Source organism: Scleropages formosus, chromosome 7, assembly GCF_900964775.1.
Source record: "Scleropages formosus chromosome 7, fSclFor1.1, whole genome shotgun sequence".
Lineage (NCBI taxonomy): Eukaryota > Metazoa > Chordata > Actinopteri > Osteoglossiformes > Osteoglossidae > Scleropages > Scleropages formosus.
In genome coordinates, this window is record NC_041812.1 from 30,190,270 (window position 1) to 30,211,846 (window position 21,577).

A 21,577-nucleotide genomic window follows, 5' to 3' on the forward strand; every position below is an offset into this window, starting at 1 on the left:
CCAAAATGACATACTGAGAACAGCGAAGTGACGTTTTGGTCAAATACACCAACTTTCTCTACTGACTACGGTTTTAGGAAACTGCCAAAAGGTAAAACAGCTGCTTCCCCTGCATCCTGCTATGTTTAAAGCTTCCCTGGAAAGGTGGAAAACTACAGTGACTGACAGCTGTCAGAGGAGCCCAGACACAGCTCCAGCTCCCTCCCAGAGATGCGTCTTTCGCCGCAGCAATTTAACACCCCTCTCACTCGCATTCTCTCTCTTGCCATCTTCATCCAGTTGTCGGTTCATAACAGTGGATCGCTCTGTATGACATTATAATGCCATTCACATCGACTTTAACTAGGATCCAACATCCAAAGATACACAGAATGAATGTGTGATTTTTATATATTTAAGGAAAAAAAAAAAAAAAAAGGGTGGCGGTGGCGGTGTGCGGTGGCACAGTGGGCTTGGCCAGGGCCTGCTCTCTGGTGGGTCTGGGGTTCGAGTCCCGCTTGGGGTGCCTTGGGACAGACTGGCATCCCATCTGGGGTGTCCCCTCCCCCTCAGGCCTTGCGCCCTGTGTTGCTGAATTAGGCTCCGACTTGCTGCGACCCCACTTGGGACAAGCGGCCTCGGACAACGTGTGTGTTTATAAAAAGCGTTTACACATCACCTGCTTGCTGATGTGCAGGTGTAACGTGGCAATGGCAGCATAACAGTGTGTGTAGTCCATTCAATAGGTGTTCCCTCCTCAGACTCACTGAGGGATGCTACTTACACAAGCTAAAGCGCCAACGGTACATGCATGCAGCTGCTGGAAGATTTCACAGGTCTGTAGCTACCGCGTGTCCATACTGTGAACGGTTACGGTTGCTGAAGAAGGGAGAAGACAGAGAGACCAGAGGGGTAAAAGGATCAGAAAACAGTGAGACCAGAGGTCTTTCTCTGCGATCAGACCGAGAGACATGGCTCGCCTGGTCGAACTGCTGTGCTTGCTGCCGAAAGGTGAATCAATTGACAACCACGCTGCCCGCAGTCACACTCCTCGCCAGCACACCTGCCCCCTGTGTTAAGCGCTCACAAATGAAAGCCCTGCATCCATTTACACAACAAAGAGGAGCATCCCGCAAAGCAACCAATCACTCTCACAATCTCACTTTCCTATTCTGCCCATGAATTTTGTCTTCCCTCTTTTTCACTATTTGTTTGTGAAGAAACTGAATAAAAGCTTCTGACTCAAGAACACTTATTTTCTCCAAACGGAAACCCACAAAACTCGCGTAAGGGTTCGGCTGTGCAGAACAGTTGCCCGGTTCGCTAGGCACGCATTTGTGGGTGCAGCTCACGAGAAACCTTGCCGCCGTTCTGGAATGTCTCCATGAACAAGCCGCACGCCGTTACTGCAGAACAGTGCCTTTGCGAATTCAATCATGTTAAAGTGTTAGCGGCCCCGATTGCATGCTCATTTACCTGCCTCCACCAGAAGCATCACAAATGGAAATATGTGCCATTCTCAGTCATTCATCTGAGACGGTGCCCCAGTATGGTGACATAATGACTAATTAAACATCAAAAGGTGAAACTGCAAGGGCCCCTGCTCCTCATGCTGCCAGTTGAGATGCTGATGGGGATGGCCTCGTAAATCTCTCTTCTCAACACACACACACACACACAAAGTCACAGTAACAAATAGAACAGGGAAAACCATGTGAGATGGTTTGCTGATCCATCTACACATGGGCCACAGCAGACCTGTGTGTAGGGGGTGTATGAGCATACAAAGCGCTCGTCCACTCACCGAGGAGGGCAGTCCAAGCGGGAGCTTGCGCACTTTCTTTGTCTGCAGGGGATCTGAGGAAAGATGAAACAGCATTCAGTCAAAGTATAACAGACCTGATACACCAGAGTGCTGCATCTCTTGACAATGACGTTCTTCCAGCTTGTCACACTAAGGTGTTGAACTGGCATTTAAAATGGATGTGGAACAATTAAGTAAGGCGCAGCTAAACAAATGTGGGAACACTGGGTTGGCAATACAAACACACTCACCGAGGGGGGCAGAGTCCTGTAAGGAGCGTCTTCTCGGGTTTGTGCCGGAGAAAGGAAAGAGGGAGGCAGCCGTCTTCCCAGATGCGGTCGCGGAGGCTGGGGTGGTCAGACTGAGATCTGAGCGCAGAGACTGTTGGATGGAGAAAGGTGCACAGGGTTAGTATAACACCAGGCTGTTGCAGGAAACTTCCCATGAAGGCAAAGTGCTTTCGTACTTCTGCAGCATGGGTATTCGTTAGCAACTAGGCATCAGAAACTAGCACTGTGAATCTGCAAACAAAAACCAACTAAAAACGACACTTTCGGATTAAAAAACGCCAGCTAAATAGTACAGAGTATTCATCGTAAGTAACTTTAGAGAAAAGCGTCCACTAAATGAATAAACGTATATGTAAAAACTGCCACAATTTGACAGGAAATGACCCATAACAGCAAAGTTGGAAGTCTTGAATCAATACTGGGACAGGTCAGTACACTTTTTCCCCGTCTAACACCGTTTCCCCTCTGTGCATTCTTAACAGTCAATTCATACTAAACACCCTTCTATTTAAATAAATGGATTCAAGCTGAAGCAAGCTTTTTGGATTACTGTCCACAAGTAGATGTGTTACTGCAATGGAGAGAATGCAGCAATATACTTTAAGGACTCATTTTGCCCTCCTTTAATGCACAATAGCAAAACAAAACCATTAAATTGCTCAAATCAGGCCTCTGTGTGGATGCAAAAAAGAGAACATAAATTATGCTATATATCTTCAGCTGGAACAGAGACAGGATCCTTTACAAAGACGCGTAACCTTCAGCACCCAGGAGGGACGACTACCGGTTGTGATTTACGGCCTTGCTCATCAACACGCTGACCCCCAGCAGCAAAACACAGTCTGCGTTCCTTGGGTTACGCAGCTGAAAACACGGCATCCGTCATTTACGCTCCTCATCTTGCCGAATCTCCAGCACACTGAATAATTAGAGTACAAACAAGGTGGAATATTTTAACAGTTAATTCAACATCTCTCCAAAAGCAGAGGTCTTGCTCACCAGTGAGTCTGTTGTTAAGAGTCCTTTCGGGAGGTGTCGCCATGAACCCCTTCATCTTAGTCCCAAATGATTCATTACGAGTGACTTCACTGAAACACTTCTGATCAAGTCAGCAGGTCAGATCTCTCCTGAAAGCTTGCATGTCTCCCCTTACATCACCATGCCAAACCAATTAGTTTTTAAACCCACTTCATTTGATATCGCCCATTACAACTACAGATGTCACCTCTAGGCACCGAACATACTCCTGTTTAAGAAAACAACCCAAAGCAAACCACGGAAGAAAACACCCTTTGCAATGCATTTCAAAGAACCTGCAAAACAATAACATTTTATTAGCTAACAACGACAATCAGCACACATAACACAAGTAAGGAAAATACTAAGCAATGAGACTTGAAAAAGTGTGAAGTGAATATGTCATAAGCTGAGTATATTGTAAAATCCTTTTTAACATATTTTACAAACTCTGCTGAAGCCCAGAGTTTGGTGCAGTATGTCTTCGAAAGTGTGGGCTCTCTTGTTGGCCACATGTGGTTTAGAAAAAGATTTCCTTTATAATTAATGTTGTTGCCACAATAAGGGTTAATAAAAAAAAAAAAAAAAGTGTTTACATTTCAGTTTTAGCAAATGCTTGATGTTTAAAACTGTACAAATACGACAAAGTAAACACAGAAAAAAAACCCAAACAAAAACAAACTGTTGTAACCAACTGAGAAAGATATCGACCGCCTTTCTAGATCTGACAGACTGCAGAAGGGGAGTAAACACCGTTCCCTGAAATATTTTGTTTGTACATTCATCACTTCCCTTCATCGGTGCGAAGTGCTTCCATACACTGTCCTGGAGCCAGAGACGATGTTTATAACACAATGCAGAAATAATTGCTGCATTTTCTTTAGCAAGCTAAAAGAATTAAGGCTCCATATTCACATTTCCACCGGGAAACATCAACTTGAATGTCCTTTTGTAGTATTCTTTGAGTCACAGAACTGCCTTTCACACATAATGCTTCTGGGGTTACAGAAGGACGTGGGTTTGCGACAATGTTAACAGCCAAAGTGAACTGCGAGGGGAGGTCGATACAGTCAGTCTAACCTATTGATTTCCCTCCCCTTCGGTACGCTGCGTAGGTGTATTGATCAGCACCAGCGTGGCTCAGGACCAGTGCAGACAAGCTGGGAGAGGAGAGACCTGAGCTGACAGGAACGAGGTCCCATAGCGAGAAAGGTTGGTGCGACGTGTGTGTTTGGCAGGGGGAGGGGGCGCGGGAGAATCACAGTTCACCAGTCCAATCTGTCTGATCTCTAGAGTCACTGCTTAGCACTCTACAACAGCCAGTACGCCCGACACTGTCTCAGTCTTCAGGCCTCCAGACTGTGAAATCTTGTTTCTCTGAGGACACATCCCATTAGCAGCAGCCGGAGAGTGGCAAGCCTCACGCAGAAATGCCAACGGGCGTGGATTAGCACTGTGGCAGCCCAGAGAGTCGCTCTACCCTTGCCTGACATCAATTCCTCTGATCTGCCACCAGCAAACTGGGTTAGGAGGCCAATTAGGGGCCTCTCTTCATTAGCGTAATCTCATGTTGACTTTAAGCGTATGGGAAGGTACGGGGTTCAAACTTACGTAACTAAGAAAAATAAACTGAATGAGGGGAAGTACTGAATAAGAATGCATTAGTAAAATTACAATGAGTAAAATTACACCATAATGTAAAATCTTAAAGCAGCCACAATTTGCTGAGTTCACACTAGAAATTCCAAAGCAGAGTTAAAGACTAGACCTGATAAAGGAAGACCAAGGCCCTTAAAGGAGCAAAGCTGGGGAAAAAGGAAGGTCTGATCAGCAGTTGAACATGACCTGAGGGTTTTTTCTTTTTTTTAAATCTTACGACACCTCAGTCAATGGCATGAAGAGCCAATATTGAACAAGGGTTTAACATCGTCTAAAGCCTTCCCACTCAAGGTCTCTGCATATGAACATCCTAGACACAAATGTCACATGTAACTTGAAGTGATAATCATACTGCTGTTAATGACATCACCTCACATTAATCATGATAAAATTTCTCCCAAGGGGGAATAGAAAGATGCGGACCACTCCTAGATCTGTGTACCTTTTGCACGTTTGTTGGCATGATGCACTGGGCCTTAGTTACGTCATGTAATGACACCTGCTGCTTCTTACGCCATGCGCAGATGATGTCACGACAACACGGGCCAGGAAGACCAGGGCCACAGATGGCCTGCTGCTCCAATGACTTGGTTCCAAACATTCACAGGCCTAGTGGTCCATAAGGACTGAATTTCACACTGCCAGACCAACAATTTTAAGCAGAGTTGTTCTTGGTCTCACAGAGAGGATGGTTAAGGCTTTTTCGGCCCTCTGCCGAGTTAACTTGAGAGCACTTATCCATTAAGTAAGTTCAGAGAGTGGTTGGGGAGACTCAACACTTTCCCCAGTAGTGTAATTAGGAGTTAAAACTCCTAATTCTGATAACCATAGCACTATTGCTGGCTATGCCACATAACCTCACCTGCCAACCACAAACACTGAGCTTTAAACATTCCTCATACATGAGCTGAATACCAAACACCACCTGACCCTTCTGACCAAAGCAAAGAGAGATGTTGGAAAGTTACAGCCTCAATAAATAATCTGACACGCGTATAAGATGGAAAAAAGAAAAAGATGAACATAAACGAAGAAAAAAGAGGAAGAAAGTGGGATAAAGGGAAAAACATAGAAAATGAGATGTCGTTACGTTTGTTGGATGATCTGGGGGTGGGGGGCTGGGCCGGGATGACAGGGTAAACACGATCCCGCCTTTTGTGCGCTCCATCTATGCAGGGGGGCACTGGGTAGGACGAGGTGGAGCTGCAAGGCCAGGTATGCTATCATGTAAAGGACAGCCTGTAGGGCACCTTTAGGAGTTGTTCCGCCCTCGTGGCCAACAAAGAGCATTACACCAAACAGGCCACAGTAGAGGCAAAAGCTTGTATCTCCTCTCTACCTGCACCACTCCACACACGCTCACCACACACTCACCGGCAGCGCTGATACATTATGTACAAAGCAATCAATGTCCACTTGCCAACCTGGCATACTGCTGATGTGCAACAGGTAAACCTTGGGGATGGTGAACAGGGTGAAGCAGCAGCAGTTACATACACAGCAGCACAACTAAACACAAAGGATCAAAGAGATAGGAAATGATTATGTGGCTGAGAGAAGGTCTGGACCAAGAGTGGCCCGGGCAGCAGGAGAGCCAAGAAGGTCGATCACTCACCTGGCACCCAGACATGGCCAGCTCTCTGCTGTACGTGGAGAAGGGATCTCTCTCCGATTTTCCTGCAGGAATACAGCGAGGAACCTTGGTTTAGACTGAGTACCATGACAATGACTACAGGAGGAATAGTTCAAAGCTTTGAACAAAACCAAATCCAGTGAGCTGAAAAACATAAATGTCTGCAAACTTTGATGGAAAAAGTACTTTGAGTAACAAAGACACAGAACTATCGCCTGTTAAAACAACCGTTGCCACTGTGCCAGCATCGAAACACACACACACACACACACACACACACACACACACACACACACACACACACACACAGCAGCAGAGACCAGACAAGCTGAATCCCAAAGAGCAGAAGCTCAGGATCTCCGAGGAGAACTACAAATCGCCATGGAGACGCTTGCACAGCATCACTAGCGCACGCCGATGCTTGCATTTTTCCCCCCTCATCTGTGCGCTCGACACTATTGTCCGAAGAGTGTTTCAGTTTTGTTAACAGCATTCTCAGTGGTCCATAGATCAGTATCACGAAGATCGGAGCGTTAATCGCCACTGTGCATCAGAGAGATCCAGGACCACTGAGACAAACGAGAACAACATACCCAGCTCTGCACGGCCTCAGCTCAGCAGTTTTCCTCCTCTTACTCTCAAAAATGTGAACCACATACACAAGTGCAAACAGCTTCAGTGGCACCATATATTATTTCTGTCAGATTCTCAAGAATTACAAGAGCAAAGTAAAATCTGTATACTCTGGGGAAAAGGTAAATATTTTTGGAAGTACAAATTTGCAAGGCAGGAATTTCTTGTTCCATCCACTACTCTGCTTTTTCCCCTTTCCTCACCAAAAAGTAATGAAAAAAGGAAATAATGATCCTTACTGGCACACTCTATGCCAACATGGCAAAAATGACCGAGTTCGGGAAAATGTTCATGCTGAATCGGTGTTCATAAGCCCAGAACGATAAGTCCCACTGTGTGCTCAGAGCTGCATTCATGCGTTCTTCCACACCAAAGACCCACTAGATAAGGCAACTGGGAGGGATGGTTTAACTGACAATATCACTTCAAAATCACTTCCCCTGTGGTGTGAAGCACAATGTCAATGAGTGCGTTTTCAGGGTGCACACTGTGCCAGGAAACAGTACAATGAGCTGTGGCTGAGCTACTACTACTTATTCCTTCGCCACAAGCCCAGACACCTGCCCATAGGCGAGATAATACCAAATGTTCGCTACCTCGGTTTAGAACCTCTTCAGGTGCCCTACCCTCCAGCGTTGCTCACTGCTAGCCTTATACCATGTTCCTTCCATGTGCTGTCCTCTGCAGAAGCTGCTACAAACAGGTGGAGAAGCACTCACCTAGTGCTGGGATTTTTTCCACCAGCAAATGGACACGCACGGCGAACACACACTCTCCCCATCCCTCCCGTCACATGTAGACATCACAAAGTGACTCTCAATCTCTCCTTCCCTCTCTCGCTGGGGTAAATAACCGCTCGCGTGGGTTGCTGTTTGAGACTCATCCAGGGCTGTGAAGCATGTGCTCCAAGCTTGCCACTCCCCGAACTTGAGGCAGCCATGATGCCACACTGGAAATACACTTGCCTGGTGGCATCAGCAGAGTCAGATGGAACACGTTGCCACTCGAGAAGCTGGTACATGTGACCTGAAGAACACGCAGGGCTCACAGCTACTCAGTTATAGATGAGGGAGCATCCAAATCTCCAAGTGCTATTCTGTCAACCCTTCCTTTTTAGCAGTCTAGGTGTTGACGCTTTGGCTACTTTCAATGTGGCTGAGCATTTAATTGATAATACATCATTCCCATTTCAGCATGCCAGGAGCAAGAGGAACATTAAATGAAGTTGGTGAGGGTTAATTACGGTGGAGGAGATCAGCCAGAATAAGTATTAATACAACCCAAGGAAAACACCCTTTAATGAGGAAAAGCTTTCTAAACGTGCATGCATGCGTGCGGATTTCAGGAGTTCAACTACAAAAGCTGCAAAAAAGATTTTTTTTTTTTTTTAAATATTAAAACGAGCATCATTTCAAGAAAGGCAAACAACAGCCACAGACGGAGCGGACGAGTGGAGAGAGAGAAGCACTGATGACAGGATGTACAAAAGGCACAAAACGGCTCATCTGCATAACGAACGCGCCCCAGGGACGAGCGAGAGCCTCTAAGAATGCTGGAAATCAACACTGTAAGGCAGCCCGTCCGCTGCTCCTGCAATTTGTTTAAGTGTTGCTGGCAAGCGGCCGTGCCAAACATGCTGCTGGCTAACGCGCCGCTGTCGGACGAACCCATGCCAACAAGCGCAGCTGTGAAACCACCCCCCCACCACACACACACACACACACACACACACACACACACACACACACACACACACACACACACACACACACAGAGAGAGAGAAAGATGCAGGCAACGCGCACACACCCGCAGTGTGCCAAATTAATCATTCACTTATGTGGGCTGTGGCGGCGACATGCCAAGCGGTGAGGGCGGGGGCTGACTGCAGAGAGGGATGAACTCTTACATCCCATAAAGAGGTCAGTGATTAACAGGGTCCTTAATTGCCATGGGCGCTCTGACCTCACCTTCTGTCCCATAATGTCCTGCTTTGCCTGACACACACTCCTATCTCAGGCCTGGCTGCCACCAAATCTCTGGATAGCGTGTCACTTCCCACGCTGTAGGAAATGCTCTGACATGGTGATTAATGGAGAAAAATAGGTGCACTTAAAAGTGGCGTTTTGATTTGAAGAGCTGCGTGTTTTTGCAGGGATCTAAATAAAAGACACAAAGCGACAAATGAAGAGGGAACGGGCAAGAGAAGAAAGAAAAAGATTGAATAAATAAACGAAAAAGGGGGAAAGGAATCCTGTTTTTACTTGGTGACAACTGAGCACACGTGATCTTGACAGTGGATATTAGTACCCATACTACGCTGTAACCTGCCCTCCCCAAATATGGATCACGCTGTGACCAATCAACTGTGGCTGCATGGGGGATGCCTGTGGTCTGAAGAGGTGCCACAGACAACGGGAAAAACACAGGTTCAAATTATAACAGGTGTTTTCAGAGCACCACTGACACTTGAGGGGAATGATGTGCAAGAACTGCACATTTCTAGTACCCAACACACATCTCCAACAGTATCCTCAAGAACTTCTTCAATAATACACTTCTGGTCTAAAATACACACACACACACACACACACACACACACACACACTTTCTGAACCGCTTGTCCCATACGGGGTCGCAGGGAGCCGGAGCCTACCCAGCAACACAGGGCATAAGGCCGGAGGGGGAGGAGACATACCCATGATGGGACGCCAGTCCGTTGCAAGGCACCCCAATCGAGACTCGAACTCCAGACCCACTGGAGAGCAGGACCCGGTCCAACCCACTGTGCCCCCCTTGGTCTAAAATATTAGCATCAAAATTATTTTATTGCTTTTCAGTTTCTCTCCCCCAAAGAAACTCCTTTTTTTTTTTTTTTTTAAAACTTATTTATGCAGACAGACACTTTCATGGAGAAATTCATTTTTGAAACCTTTTCCAGAGGTATGGCAGCAGGGATCCTCATAGGCCAGCCATAAATGAAAGCTGAGTGATGGGACGGCAGACCTTGCCTTACACACGTCTTTTGCTGCTATACCTGCTTGTGTTTTGGCTTCAGCTTTATCATTCTGCATCCAAACCAATGCAAAAAAAAATAAATAAAATATTTGGTTACAGAGAATGTATGAAAGTCAGACTGAACAGTTAAATTTTTCAGATTCTGCATTTTATAACAAAATAAAACAGAGCTGAACGTGCAGACATGGCATCTTAAGTAATACGTCGTATTGATTGTGGGGCTGCAGAGCTACTCCAGTACTTGTTTTTCATTCTTTGAGGTTGTGATCTAAGCATCTCAAGGGACTAATTCTTTAAAAAAAAAAAAAGACCTGAAAACAGTCAATTAGCTTCCATGTTTTGTAGTTTCTCTGCCAGAAGGACCTGCCCTGCTTGTTTGTTTGCCCCCAATGGAAACCTTTCCACCCCCCCAAAACAGACAAAGGGTGCCAACAGAACAAGAAGGGGATGGGAGAATGGGGGGGAAACACATGTGGGTAGAGGAAATGCCCATGCCCAAGAGCTCAGACCAGTTGGATCATCATATAAGCTGGTCCTAGTGCTCCCTTACACAGGTACTTCAGCTCAGTAACCCCAACAACTACCGCTTTGTGCAACAGCCGCCAGCAAATTCCTTCTCTTGCTATCATCAGTACTGTCTGCTGTCAAGTCCAGAAATGGAAATAAACAGGTTTACTTTGCTGGAGTGCATTTTCTACAGACATGCAAAGAGGAAAAACAGGAAAGGAGACAGGAGCTTTTAGAAGGGGGGTGATTTGTTTATGCGCGGTGTTGGGGGCTAGTAGAGGGAGAGGGCTGTGGGTGCTCAACTCTCATGGCATCCAGGTACAGACACAGGAGCGGAAGCACATCATGATAGCCTTGTCATCACCTGCAGACCCTAGCTGCATTTTAATATAAAGAGTTATATTTATATATATTTACAGATCACCAAAACAAAGTCATGGCTTAGACTCTTGAGGACTCTCACAAGGTATTCAAGCAACAGGCTTCAGCAGACATTTGCTCTCTAGCCCATCACCTATCATTCAGGAATTTCCCTCCCCCCCCGAAGTGTGTTTTCCTCTTTCCTATCGCCATACATCTCGATGTCTGTGACAGATTCTGCCGGGAAGCAAATAAAAGCTCAGCACAAAGAGAGCAGGCCGTAAGGTGTAATCACGGTGCCCGACACAGTCCCAGCGCCGGTACCCGGGCACACAGCTTCCAAGTCATGCAGGATGCTTAAAAAGACAGCGAGACACTGCTGTTGCCAGCCACCCCCACCCCCATGCCAGCATCCCTTTCCATTAATAACAGCCCTGTCAAAGGCATGATCATTCAAACAACTCATACAAATGTTAACGAGGCCTTATTTGCATATTTATTTATCCCCCCTTTTGTTGAGACGTCACTGGTTATTACGTCCCGCGATTATAAATGCTGGTGCCAAAGTGATACAATGTGTAATTAGTCATTAGAACAAACAAACTGATCAATTAGAGACAGCCAATAAGAGGCATCAAAAAGGAATACATTCTAAAGGCAGGTCACACACACGGCAGGTCCTCCCTCCTTCACACGTTAGCAGGTGAAGTTTTCGTTAGCAGTGAGGATGTGTGAAAATTTTACCCTCGGCCTTGATTCAGACCTTCTGAAAGGAAGCCCAGCTTACCCCCACCAGGCCCAAAACATTTGCTCTTCGGATGCCTCATCAGACCGTTAGACCTATTTGGATTTTCACACCGTTTATAAAGAGCTGGGGAATTGTTTGTTTTAGGAACAGTTTGATACGACCATTACAGTCAGAGCTATCCTCTATGCTCTTGCCGGTACTTGCTATTCACAGATGAAGTAAAAAAAATGATTGTGGACCAGATGGGAACATTCCACATGACCAAACCAATCAATCACCTTGGTGGGACGCAGGTGTGACACAGCCGTGTGGCAGCGCACCATTTCACAGTCTATCGGGCACAAACACATGGCCACCAATCAATGGCACCCCGAAGGGGCTGCAGGAGGGAGAGGGTCCCTTGAGTCCTACTGGCTCACGGCTGATGACTTCATAATCACACATCATTCTTCTCACTGGAGGATAACAGAACAGCTATCCAATAACCTCACCCAAAAATTATAGCCGCACGCATACTAATGGAAAGGCGAGAGTGAAAAGTTGCGCATGCTCGCGCTCGCACGCACGCACGCACGCACACACACACACACACACACACACACACACACACACACACACACACACACACACACACAAGTACAAACGGCAGCCAAGTTATGGCTGGAGCATCAAGGAAAACAAACACTCACAAAAGCCGAAAAAGTTTGCCAAAAATAAACCACACTCCTTTTTATCTGAGGAAGGATATTCCATTCAGTTGAGAGATCAATAACAGCAGCAACCATTGTACGACATCAAAGCCTTTACGGGGGTCTGGCATCCGACGTGAGGCGAAACAATAGACATCAAACAGCAAGACGTCAGACGGGCCAGATGGGGGCCGGGAATCCTGGTTGGCCCAGTGGCCACGGCTCACGCTGGGTATATTTCTTTACAAAGGGAGCCTGGACAGACGTGGTGGGAGAACAAGTTGGACTCTTGAGTGTCGCATCGCTCAGGGGAACCACGAGGCCTTCGTCAGAAGCTTCCATAGATCTGCATACGGATGGGCTTCTGCATGATCCCGGCGACAAGTAAAGCATTTCTGCAGACAGACGTTGGGCACCCCCCACGTTTCATCTCTGTAGTGTCACACTGGAGTCTTTACTCTGTGTGTGTGTGTGTGTGTGTGTGTGCGCGCTGGGGGGGAGGCAGAATTCCTTCAAAGTAAATAAATGAAGACCCCAGGATGTGCGGGACAAATATTGGTCAAGGGGTTCACCATCACTCAGGCGATAGAGCGGAAAAGACGAGTCCTCGCAGAAACACAAATAGTCAACACACAGCATGCATATTCGACGGACATGCTGAGGCCGGGCGAACCGGGAGGATGAATGTGAACGGGAGGGTCTAGACTCCTGCGTACGCTCAGAGGAGGCACGGCAGGCTCTGAGGTCATATTGAATTACACTGGCAGCAGCTCCTATGGATTTCCTCCGCAGTGCAGAAGGAACATTTGCATAGCGCTCCTGGGGAAAGTGGCCACAGGGTCTCCCTGGCCCATAAATAACGTCATTACAGCTTTTCATTTGCTCAACTGGCTTCTTCCACAGAGGCCACTGGACAATTATAAGCCTCACGAAGAGCGGTTAGTACCCACAGTGGAGCGGTCACTATGCATCCCCCCTTTCACAACATCCGCTAGTTAATAACTGTTATTGTATTAATAGACATTAAGGTCCTCGGTATGCTTTTCTTTTATTATAAAGTGTAATAAAATTGCAACGTATTGAGATTTAACAATATCATTCTCTTGCGTTTGCTGGATGGATGTAGCACGATGACAAAGAGGATAGCGAATGCTGCACTGGATGGAGAAACACTTCTTGCCAGTAGAAATCAATTGTGAAACTAGGATCTGCAGCACAAGCTTCAACCAGACACTTCCAGCTCCGACGTCTAGGTTCCAAATCGAGAGCAGCAGAATTCCTCAACACCCAGCCAGAGCTCAAAATGAGGAGGAGGGGAGGAAGTGGCTGCAGTTTGCCCAAGAGGTCAGTAAAGTGACTTCAGCCATTCCAATGACAGAATTCCTTCCTAATGAAACTGGATAAACTGGAGGCTCTATTTAATGATCAGTGTTGCTCTTGGCATCATATGGATACAGGTGGCAGGTAGAGACCAGGCAGAGCAGAGCCAGCTGCACCCCCAGAGGTCAAAGGAATAAAAATAATTCGTACAATTCCAAAGAAAGCAGTTTGCGCCTTTCAGTCAGGAGAGCATAGAAAGAAGGTTTAGTAAAGTGTAAAAATCAGACAAATTCGATCTGAGTTTCCTGAAGTCCTGAACTTCACCACTGCAAAGGAACCATGAGTGACCCTGTCACTCACTGTCATTCAGCATTACCACACCGACTGCTGGTGAAGGCTTGGTGGCTTGGGGAGTCATCATGAAGGTTGTGACACTGCCTCCCTCCACACTGCGGGGGGGGGGGCACTCCCATCTATATGTATGTTCACACCTTTAGGACTGGCTGTCACCATCGTAGGACTCGCTCAGCAAACGGGAGCCACGCCGCATTGATGTCCAAAGCCAACACGTCTGGTTGGTAGGATTCCGTGCAGCCATGAACCCTCTACAACGCTCACAGCTGTAAGCCCAGATTCTTAGAGACCTTGTCAGCAGCTGCCTCACACAACCTGTTACATCACCACCACCATCCTACTTCACCCCCACCCCTCTACTTCTCAGACTCCTACTCCCCAGATGCAGCCCCTCTAGGACAGCCAGGGTTGGAGCAGAGGAGGGAAAGCTGGGTGGGGGGTCTCTGCCCTTTCATCTCACTATTAGTTCCAAGTGCTCCATGAACTACAGCATCTGTAGTTCACGCACTGGATGTTGGCTTTCTGCAACAGAACAACAGAAACTGCACATTACCCAGACATCCGGAACACAGCAAACAATGAGCCTGAGTGTGAAGAGTGTTCCAGCCACGAGCACATCGGTGTCCTTTTGCCAGACAAACACATCCACTGTATCAGCACAATTAGGAGTGCAAATTAAGGCATTTGTGTGTGCATGAGATGTCTACAACATCAGAGCTAAGAGCTGGAGAAACGAAACGCTAAGCTAATCTGGGAGCGTTAGCGCACACCTGGCCTGAGCATCTGACCACTGTCGCAGCCACAGCTGTCTTCTCCAGAGAGCTTCAAAAAAGCAGCATGGAGCAGGCACCTGCTCAGCATCGAGGCGCACGGGATGTCAGGGTACAGCTAAATACAGTGAGGAGGAAAAAGTGAGAAAAATGTGACTTGGCATCAAGCTTGCACCCCCCCAATGCTCCTCCTCACCCCCAGGCACACAGCTTCGTCGTTAAATGACTGCGTAATTTAATTTCCGGCAAACCCATTAGGTTTCTCCTGGAAAGAGGAGAAATGCAGATGAGATGAACTATGGGATGTCAGCATAAGGGAAGCCTGGAGTGAATGTTGACAGGAAACTCTAAAGGTATTGATGGCAGCACCGAAGATAAGGCACAAGACAAAGACCTGCATAAGGATTATTACTATCAAGACTTTCCATGTTAGCTTTGTACACAAAGTTACTTATGACTTACTGATATATAAACCTTAATTTCTTTTTTTTTTTTTACTGAATCAATTCAGAGTAAGTACCTTCAAAGGTACTACAGCAGGACTTGCGACTCAAACCCATGTCCTTTGACTGCAAGGTGACACCTCTAACAACTATAGTACCTGCCTTAAATCTTTTCTCCACCTAGATTCTCAATCTAAAAATCACATGGGCAAAGCATCACCCTAAACATCATGAGAATGCAACTCCATTCTATTTTGTGTGCTTTCCATCCACAATGCAGCAATCAGTACAAATAAAAAAAGAAACTGGAAATGTAGATCAGACAATGGGTGACTCACAGCCATCTCATCCTTCTCCTTACATCTTTATGCCATCTGTCTGAGATGGACTTCCCTCCATTCGGGAGCATCCTTTCCCCAATTCCTCTCTTTTAGGACAGAAGTATGGAGACAGCGGGAAGCCACCAACACTGGCCATACGGTACTGGACCAAGTACGAGAACAGGAAAGGAACACAAGGGTCACGCACCTGGACTTTATAAGCTGCATAGCCCTTGCACATAGGATGATTCCCACGATTTCTGAACTTTTCGTATTTGTGTACATTGTATTGGTGGTGTGACTCACTTCGTTAAACACCAATGTCCGTGTGTGTAATTTTAGTTACTGGAAGACTCTTCCCCTTTTCTACCAATAGGAGGTGTGTGCATCCAGCCCAGGGGCCGTGCTCCTCATAGATCATGCAGAGAGAGACCGTGGGATAGCTTGTGGGCTCAAGGGACCAGAGCATTCCCCCCTACTGGTGACTCCAGCTTCATTACCAGTACCTTAATAGATTCCATTTACCTGGAGACTGTGTCAGCCCCCAGAGGAGTTCAAGTACTACTGCCATGATATGCAGAGAATAATCCACAGCCTGCTGGCATATCACCACCATACCAGCAAACACTGATTTACCAGTGTGATGAAAAACAAAGGTATAATTAGGCAGTCATGATAAAATAACTGCAAAAAAGGTCAGCCATAAGTTTCTAGTAGACCTGCTGTTGCACCTTTCTTCAACCTGAGCAGCATCACATCTAGCCACAACAGTGGGCATAAGATCTACCTACTCTTTAAAAGTAGTAAAGCATTAACACTTGCATTTGATTTAAAGGCAGAAGATAAATGTGGAAAATTGGTAGCAACCCCACACTCCACTCCTTGGTAAGCAGTAAAGGCTTTTCGCCGAACAATCCCATTCTGAAACATCGGTGTTCCCCCTCAGGGGCAGAGGAGAGGCCCGCACCAAACAATGGCCACATTTCCTGCAAAGTATTCTTACGAGGCAGAATGGAAATAGCTCTTAATTACGAATAACCTTCTATTCTTTGTTCATCATCTTGGGTGACTAGACCAAGCTCTGACTAGACAAAGTTATCAAGAACAGTCATGTTAAGTGTGTGCTGACTGTAAATGTGATGTTACAGGAAATAAGTCAGACACTCCTGCTCACTTCCTTCTCTCTGCTTCTTCCTGCTCAAAATTAAACTGGGAAATGGGCAGTATGGTCAGTGGAAATACAGAGTAGCTCTTTCACTTGACAATGCAGATACTGCTAACCTTAAGGCAGGTAGGGGTAAATACCAGTGTTCAGTTCAACTCATGGCAACTACTTTTCCAAAGTAAGGGACGTTACAAAAGTGGCTTTCCATTGCCTTCTTCGGTGCATGTCTTTGAACTACAGGAAGAAACCCATGTGATCTTCACACAGGCTGAGCAATGGATCAAAGTGCAGATCCAAAAGCACAGTCCTGTTACATGCCATGCTACCAAATACTTGATATTTCAGTTGTAGTAATATTTCAATTATAAGACTTTTAGCTGCAAAATTGTATCATTTGTAGGTGTTCATAAAGATTATATATTCCTAAAGGTACTGATGGAGAGGGATGTGATGGGAGGTTACACTTTTTAAAGCAACGCAAGACCGTCTATGAAGCCTAGAGAACAAGGCACTTGAAAAAAAGCAAAGCAGTCCTTGTGGTTTATAACAGAGTTACACGTATAGTACTGAAAAAAAAATGGTTTAGTTCAACTCAGCCAGGAGTCCTGAGCATGGGAAACAAAAAGGATCAGTACAGCTACAGATTTAAATGATACAGGTCCAGTGTGGTCACCTTGACTTCTATACATGTACAGATAGACACATGATCTATAATGTTCATCACCACTAAAGAAGGAGCAGCACATTTCTTCCTCTCAGGGTGTTCTACTTAGCATCTAGACATAACATAGTCTAAGTGCAAGCAGAGGCTTGCAGTGTGTTACACCACTTCAAAAAGGGGAGAAACTGCGTACACTATGACAATGACAGTGCCACTGTCATGACAAATGAAATGGAGGGACAAATAATTGGGGTTTCATGGGTTTTAAGCCAAAATCACTACCTACAGGATGACATATGAGATTAAATAAGAAAAATTCAATCTAAAGGACTCTGAGCTAAAATGTAATGGAAAAATAAAGAATCCAACAATAAACAAGAAACCAACAATGAAAATTCTGTCATAGTGACTATAATCTCACTGACCAGTAAATAACAGCCATAATGAAGAGGCTGGATCCCTTATCTGCCTGTACTCTCCCCTTTAATCTAAAGCTGGATTAAACCTTATTAAATTCAGCTTCAGAGCAATGAATCATGGGCATCAATTCCAATTGCATTCTACAGCTTGGGAAAAGAAACAAGTGGACTTATTCTATCCGTTTTAAATTCTGTGCCTTTGGACAGAAGAAGTACTTGAGTGGCCAATAATCACACTGCATCATACAGGGGAAAAATACCCAAAAGAAAGGCTTTTGCCAGTAGGGCAATGTATTTTTGTGAAATGGGTTTAGAGAATACATGTTCCTAAACATGTTCGATAGAGACCAGTATAAGAAAATTATGGCGGAGTGCTCTACTCAAGCTCACCTCAGCTTTAAGATGTAGGTCTTCACACAGCACTGAGCGCCCTCCAGTGTGATGGGTGCCTAAAAATGCAATGTTGCAGGTTGAGGGTAAGTGTCACTCTGTCGCCCGCATGAAAGCTGGGCACCACTTGCCCGTCCCATAGGTCCCTGGGCAGCATGCCGGGCGTGATGCCAGTAAAAAGGATTGAGGGTGTGTGCGTGTGTGGAGGGAGCACGTGAAGGCCAAATTGGCTCACTACCACCTGACTTCCCAGAAGCATTACCGGGAACCTCCATTCTGCAGGTCAATGAGCAGGTGTGTAACCTTTCTTCTGCAACAAAAAAACTTGCAAGTTTTCTCCAAAAGAAAGTTAGTTTCTTATCCACCATAGTTAGACAAGAAAAGACAGACTTCCACAGAGTGCCACTCGAACAGGACCATTTACAATAAACCAAGATGTAAGAAATAACTGCAAAATCAGCATGACCACTGTCAAGAAAAGAATTTCTTCTAAAGGCCTTACGTTACACCAGTAAGAGCACTGTAGGTAAACAAAACTGCTGCATCATATAAAAAGGTTCTTCCCTGATTTGGATTTGGATTTAGGTAATCCACACAGATTACTCTGCCTCGCCTTAAAATGGTAACCCTATGATGACTATAAAAATAGGTCGCAAATGGAAACTCTTTGCAAGGTTCCCCCATAGAGGCCGTGACATACGATGCCCAGAGCAGAGGGTATAAAACTGCCAGGCTCCGCCTTTTGCACTGGTGAGTAATAACCTTGCAGATTTTATTTAATATGGTTGCACAGAAAGGCATAATTCCATGTAAATCCAACGTATTACAGCTGGAAATCCATTTGATAGAAACAGGCACGGTTCCCAATCCCAGTTCCAGATAAGAGCAGGCAATTTACGCACACAATCAGACCGCTTAATTCCATCACTCGTCATTGCGCCTCATCGTTTACAAGTCTGCAACCTGTAGGCACGATTATGGTGACCTCCTTGCAGGGAGTTGTTCGTGGCCACATTTGTGCATGGCCACACACACATACACATACACATACACGGCTGCCTGCTGTGTAGCAAGGCTTCCTTTTTGTCTTCTGTCAGCAGAGACATCCACCTAACTAACAGTTTCCATGTACGGTGATGGACCAGGGAAGGACAAGAACGGATTTGCACCACGTCATCAATATAAAAAGGTCCAACCACAGTGCTGGAGCAGAAACAACATCAGCGATACTTGTGAAACCGTCAAGTGCGGAAACCTTAAACAAGAAGCCTTCTTCTCCCCATTGGTGGGACTCATTCCATCTTCCTCTTGCCTCACGCTCCCCCCCCCTCTGAGCTGGTTTAAATTAACTCCAGCACATGTGCTGTACTGGTAACCGCACCTCCTCTCGCTCCCGGACATTGGGAATTGCCAACGGCTTCACTGGTGGCTGCAAGCCAAGCTTTTGTGATGGAAAACTGTAGCGATGGTGTGACTTCCTCCCTGGGGGAGGGTCAGCTTCTGAAGATTATCACCATAAGGGGGGGGGGGGGGGGGGGGAGTGTTTGAGGCAAGGAAAGTGCAGGGGGGACCAACACACATACCTGATCCCCCAACCAACACAATATCTGGTGCAAAATGACATCACAACATGTTGATACTGTGCAATTGGTAAAGTGATATTATGGATTTGTTAGTGTATCTGTTAGTGTGAGGTCTTATAAAACCAGCAGGAACCACCTACTTACCCATCATGCTGGAGTTCATAAACGGTGACGGGGACAATCCTTCATGAGACACTAATCGACCGTCGCTCAAGTGATCTCCATAATGGGGGCTTCCAGCAAACCCCTGAGGGATGAGACAGAGATCTGAGCGTCAGACGTGTGGTGACGCGGGCCCTCTAATTGGGTGCTGTGACACTCCTTTAATTACCCAGAAGAGGAATTGGTGGGGGGGCACCACTGGTCAATTCGCCTCTAAAATACAAACCATCTCAATTAAATTACAATAAAAACACAAAGAAACATTTTAATCTTTGGCTTTATTTATCTAAGAAACGGAACTCAGACAGAACTCGGGATAGTAAAGGAGAAAACGCACAAGTGGCAGACACGTCTTTTGAACTATCAAAAGGTCCACAGATGAACAAACGCTTTCCCGCTGTCGGAAAGAAACACTTCTTACTCCTAGGAAACCGGTGTGCTCCTTGACCCATCAGCAGAACTAGAGTTGGATGCATGAAGACATCACTTTCTCAGAAAGTATTTACACATCTCAAATGGTGAAACAAGTTTTTGATTCTTTGCTTTTGCAAACAAAACTTCAAATTACAAATCCAGGCAACACCAATAAACCAAGGAGACCTTCCTCATTATTTTGCGCGAATCTTATGCAGAAGCTCTAAACCGCACAGAAATAAACAGCATTCACAAATGAACTCCAGTATTGTACTGCAGAATAACAAACATTAAGGGAAAAATCTTGCAGACTTTGTGCTCAGAAAACAGGCATAGATCTGGACATAATTCTTCAAGCGAGTTACCGCCTTAAGTTTACCGGCTTCAGTAACTCAGTCCAGCAGGGCTTTCATCGAAGTTCATATGTGTGATTTGGCTGCACTTTACACATTACAAAGCAAGTGGGACACATGTACAAAAACAAATCACTTGTTTTCTTTGCCCCATGGAGATCTTCTGAGAAGCTCAGGAGGACCTTTAGACACATGCCTGACCTGACTCACTGGTAAAGCTGGGAATCACAAAGTCAAACCAGTGAGTCAGAGTAGAGCCCGTAAAAGTAATGAGTCAGAGCTTCCAACGAGAAACGGTAGGAACAGGGAACTTTCCCAAGTGACACGCCTGGACCATGGAACCTGCAAAGGACTCCACAGGACAAAACCTCACAGCACAACTGCCAGCCAATTTCAAAGACGAAAACACATTTAAAATAAAAACAAAAAATCCAAATGCTTTTCTTTAAAATCGGTGGCCGTTTCTCCATAACTGGATGGGTAGCTTGGCAGTGAACACGGGTCAGGCTGCTGGCCTCCATTTCTCTGCGACCGCGTTCTGAAAGTGGTGGAGAGCTCAACACTATGTCCTCAAGGCCAACATGGTGGTTTTACCCTGGGAGGCTGTCAGTGGAACTACATCAGCCCTCCATTCTCACTAGGAACACAGTAAACAGGCCCTCACAAACAGCAACAATAAATGACAAATTGACATAATCAGCAAGGATCAACATATGACACCCAAAAAAAAAAAAAGGAAAAAAAAAAAAAATTCTGTAAGTGACAAACAGCAGCGACCATCAACAGCTAAACAAAGGGACTGCAGTTACCCTCAGAGACCGCAGAGCAACAATGTGGAGGTAGCCAGAAAAGCAGCAACAACATTGCTTACAATTAAAGGAAACTAAA

At 45.8% G+C, this 21,577-nt stretch overlaps 1 protein-coding gene across 4 annotated transcripts in view; it reads right to left on the reverse strand.

Moving 5' to 3' along the window:
• Positions 1–21,577, reverse strand: part of LOC108929064 (transcription factor 12-like) — a 70,054-nt gene that overhangs the window by 27,290 nt on the left and 21,187 nt on the right. For 3 of the 4 annotated variants that reach the window (XM_018743367.1, XM_018743366.1, XM_018743365.1), the window contains 4 exons: positions 19,905–20,007; positions 6,365–6,426; positions 2,035–2,164; positions 1,784–1,836 (listed from right to left, as the gene is read on the reverse strand). In XM_018743367.1, coding sequence (XP_018598883.1) covers positions 1,784–1,836; positions 2,035–2,164; positions 6,365–6,426; positions 19,905–20,007 — 348 coding nt within the window. The remainder of the gene's footprint in view (positions 1–1,783; positions 1,837–2,034; positions 2,165–6,364; positions 6,427–19,904; positions 20,008–21,577) is intronic. The other variant, XM_018743368.1, reaches the window with a different exon arrangement.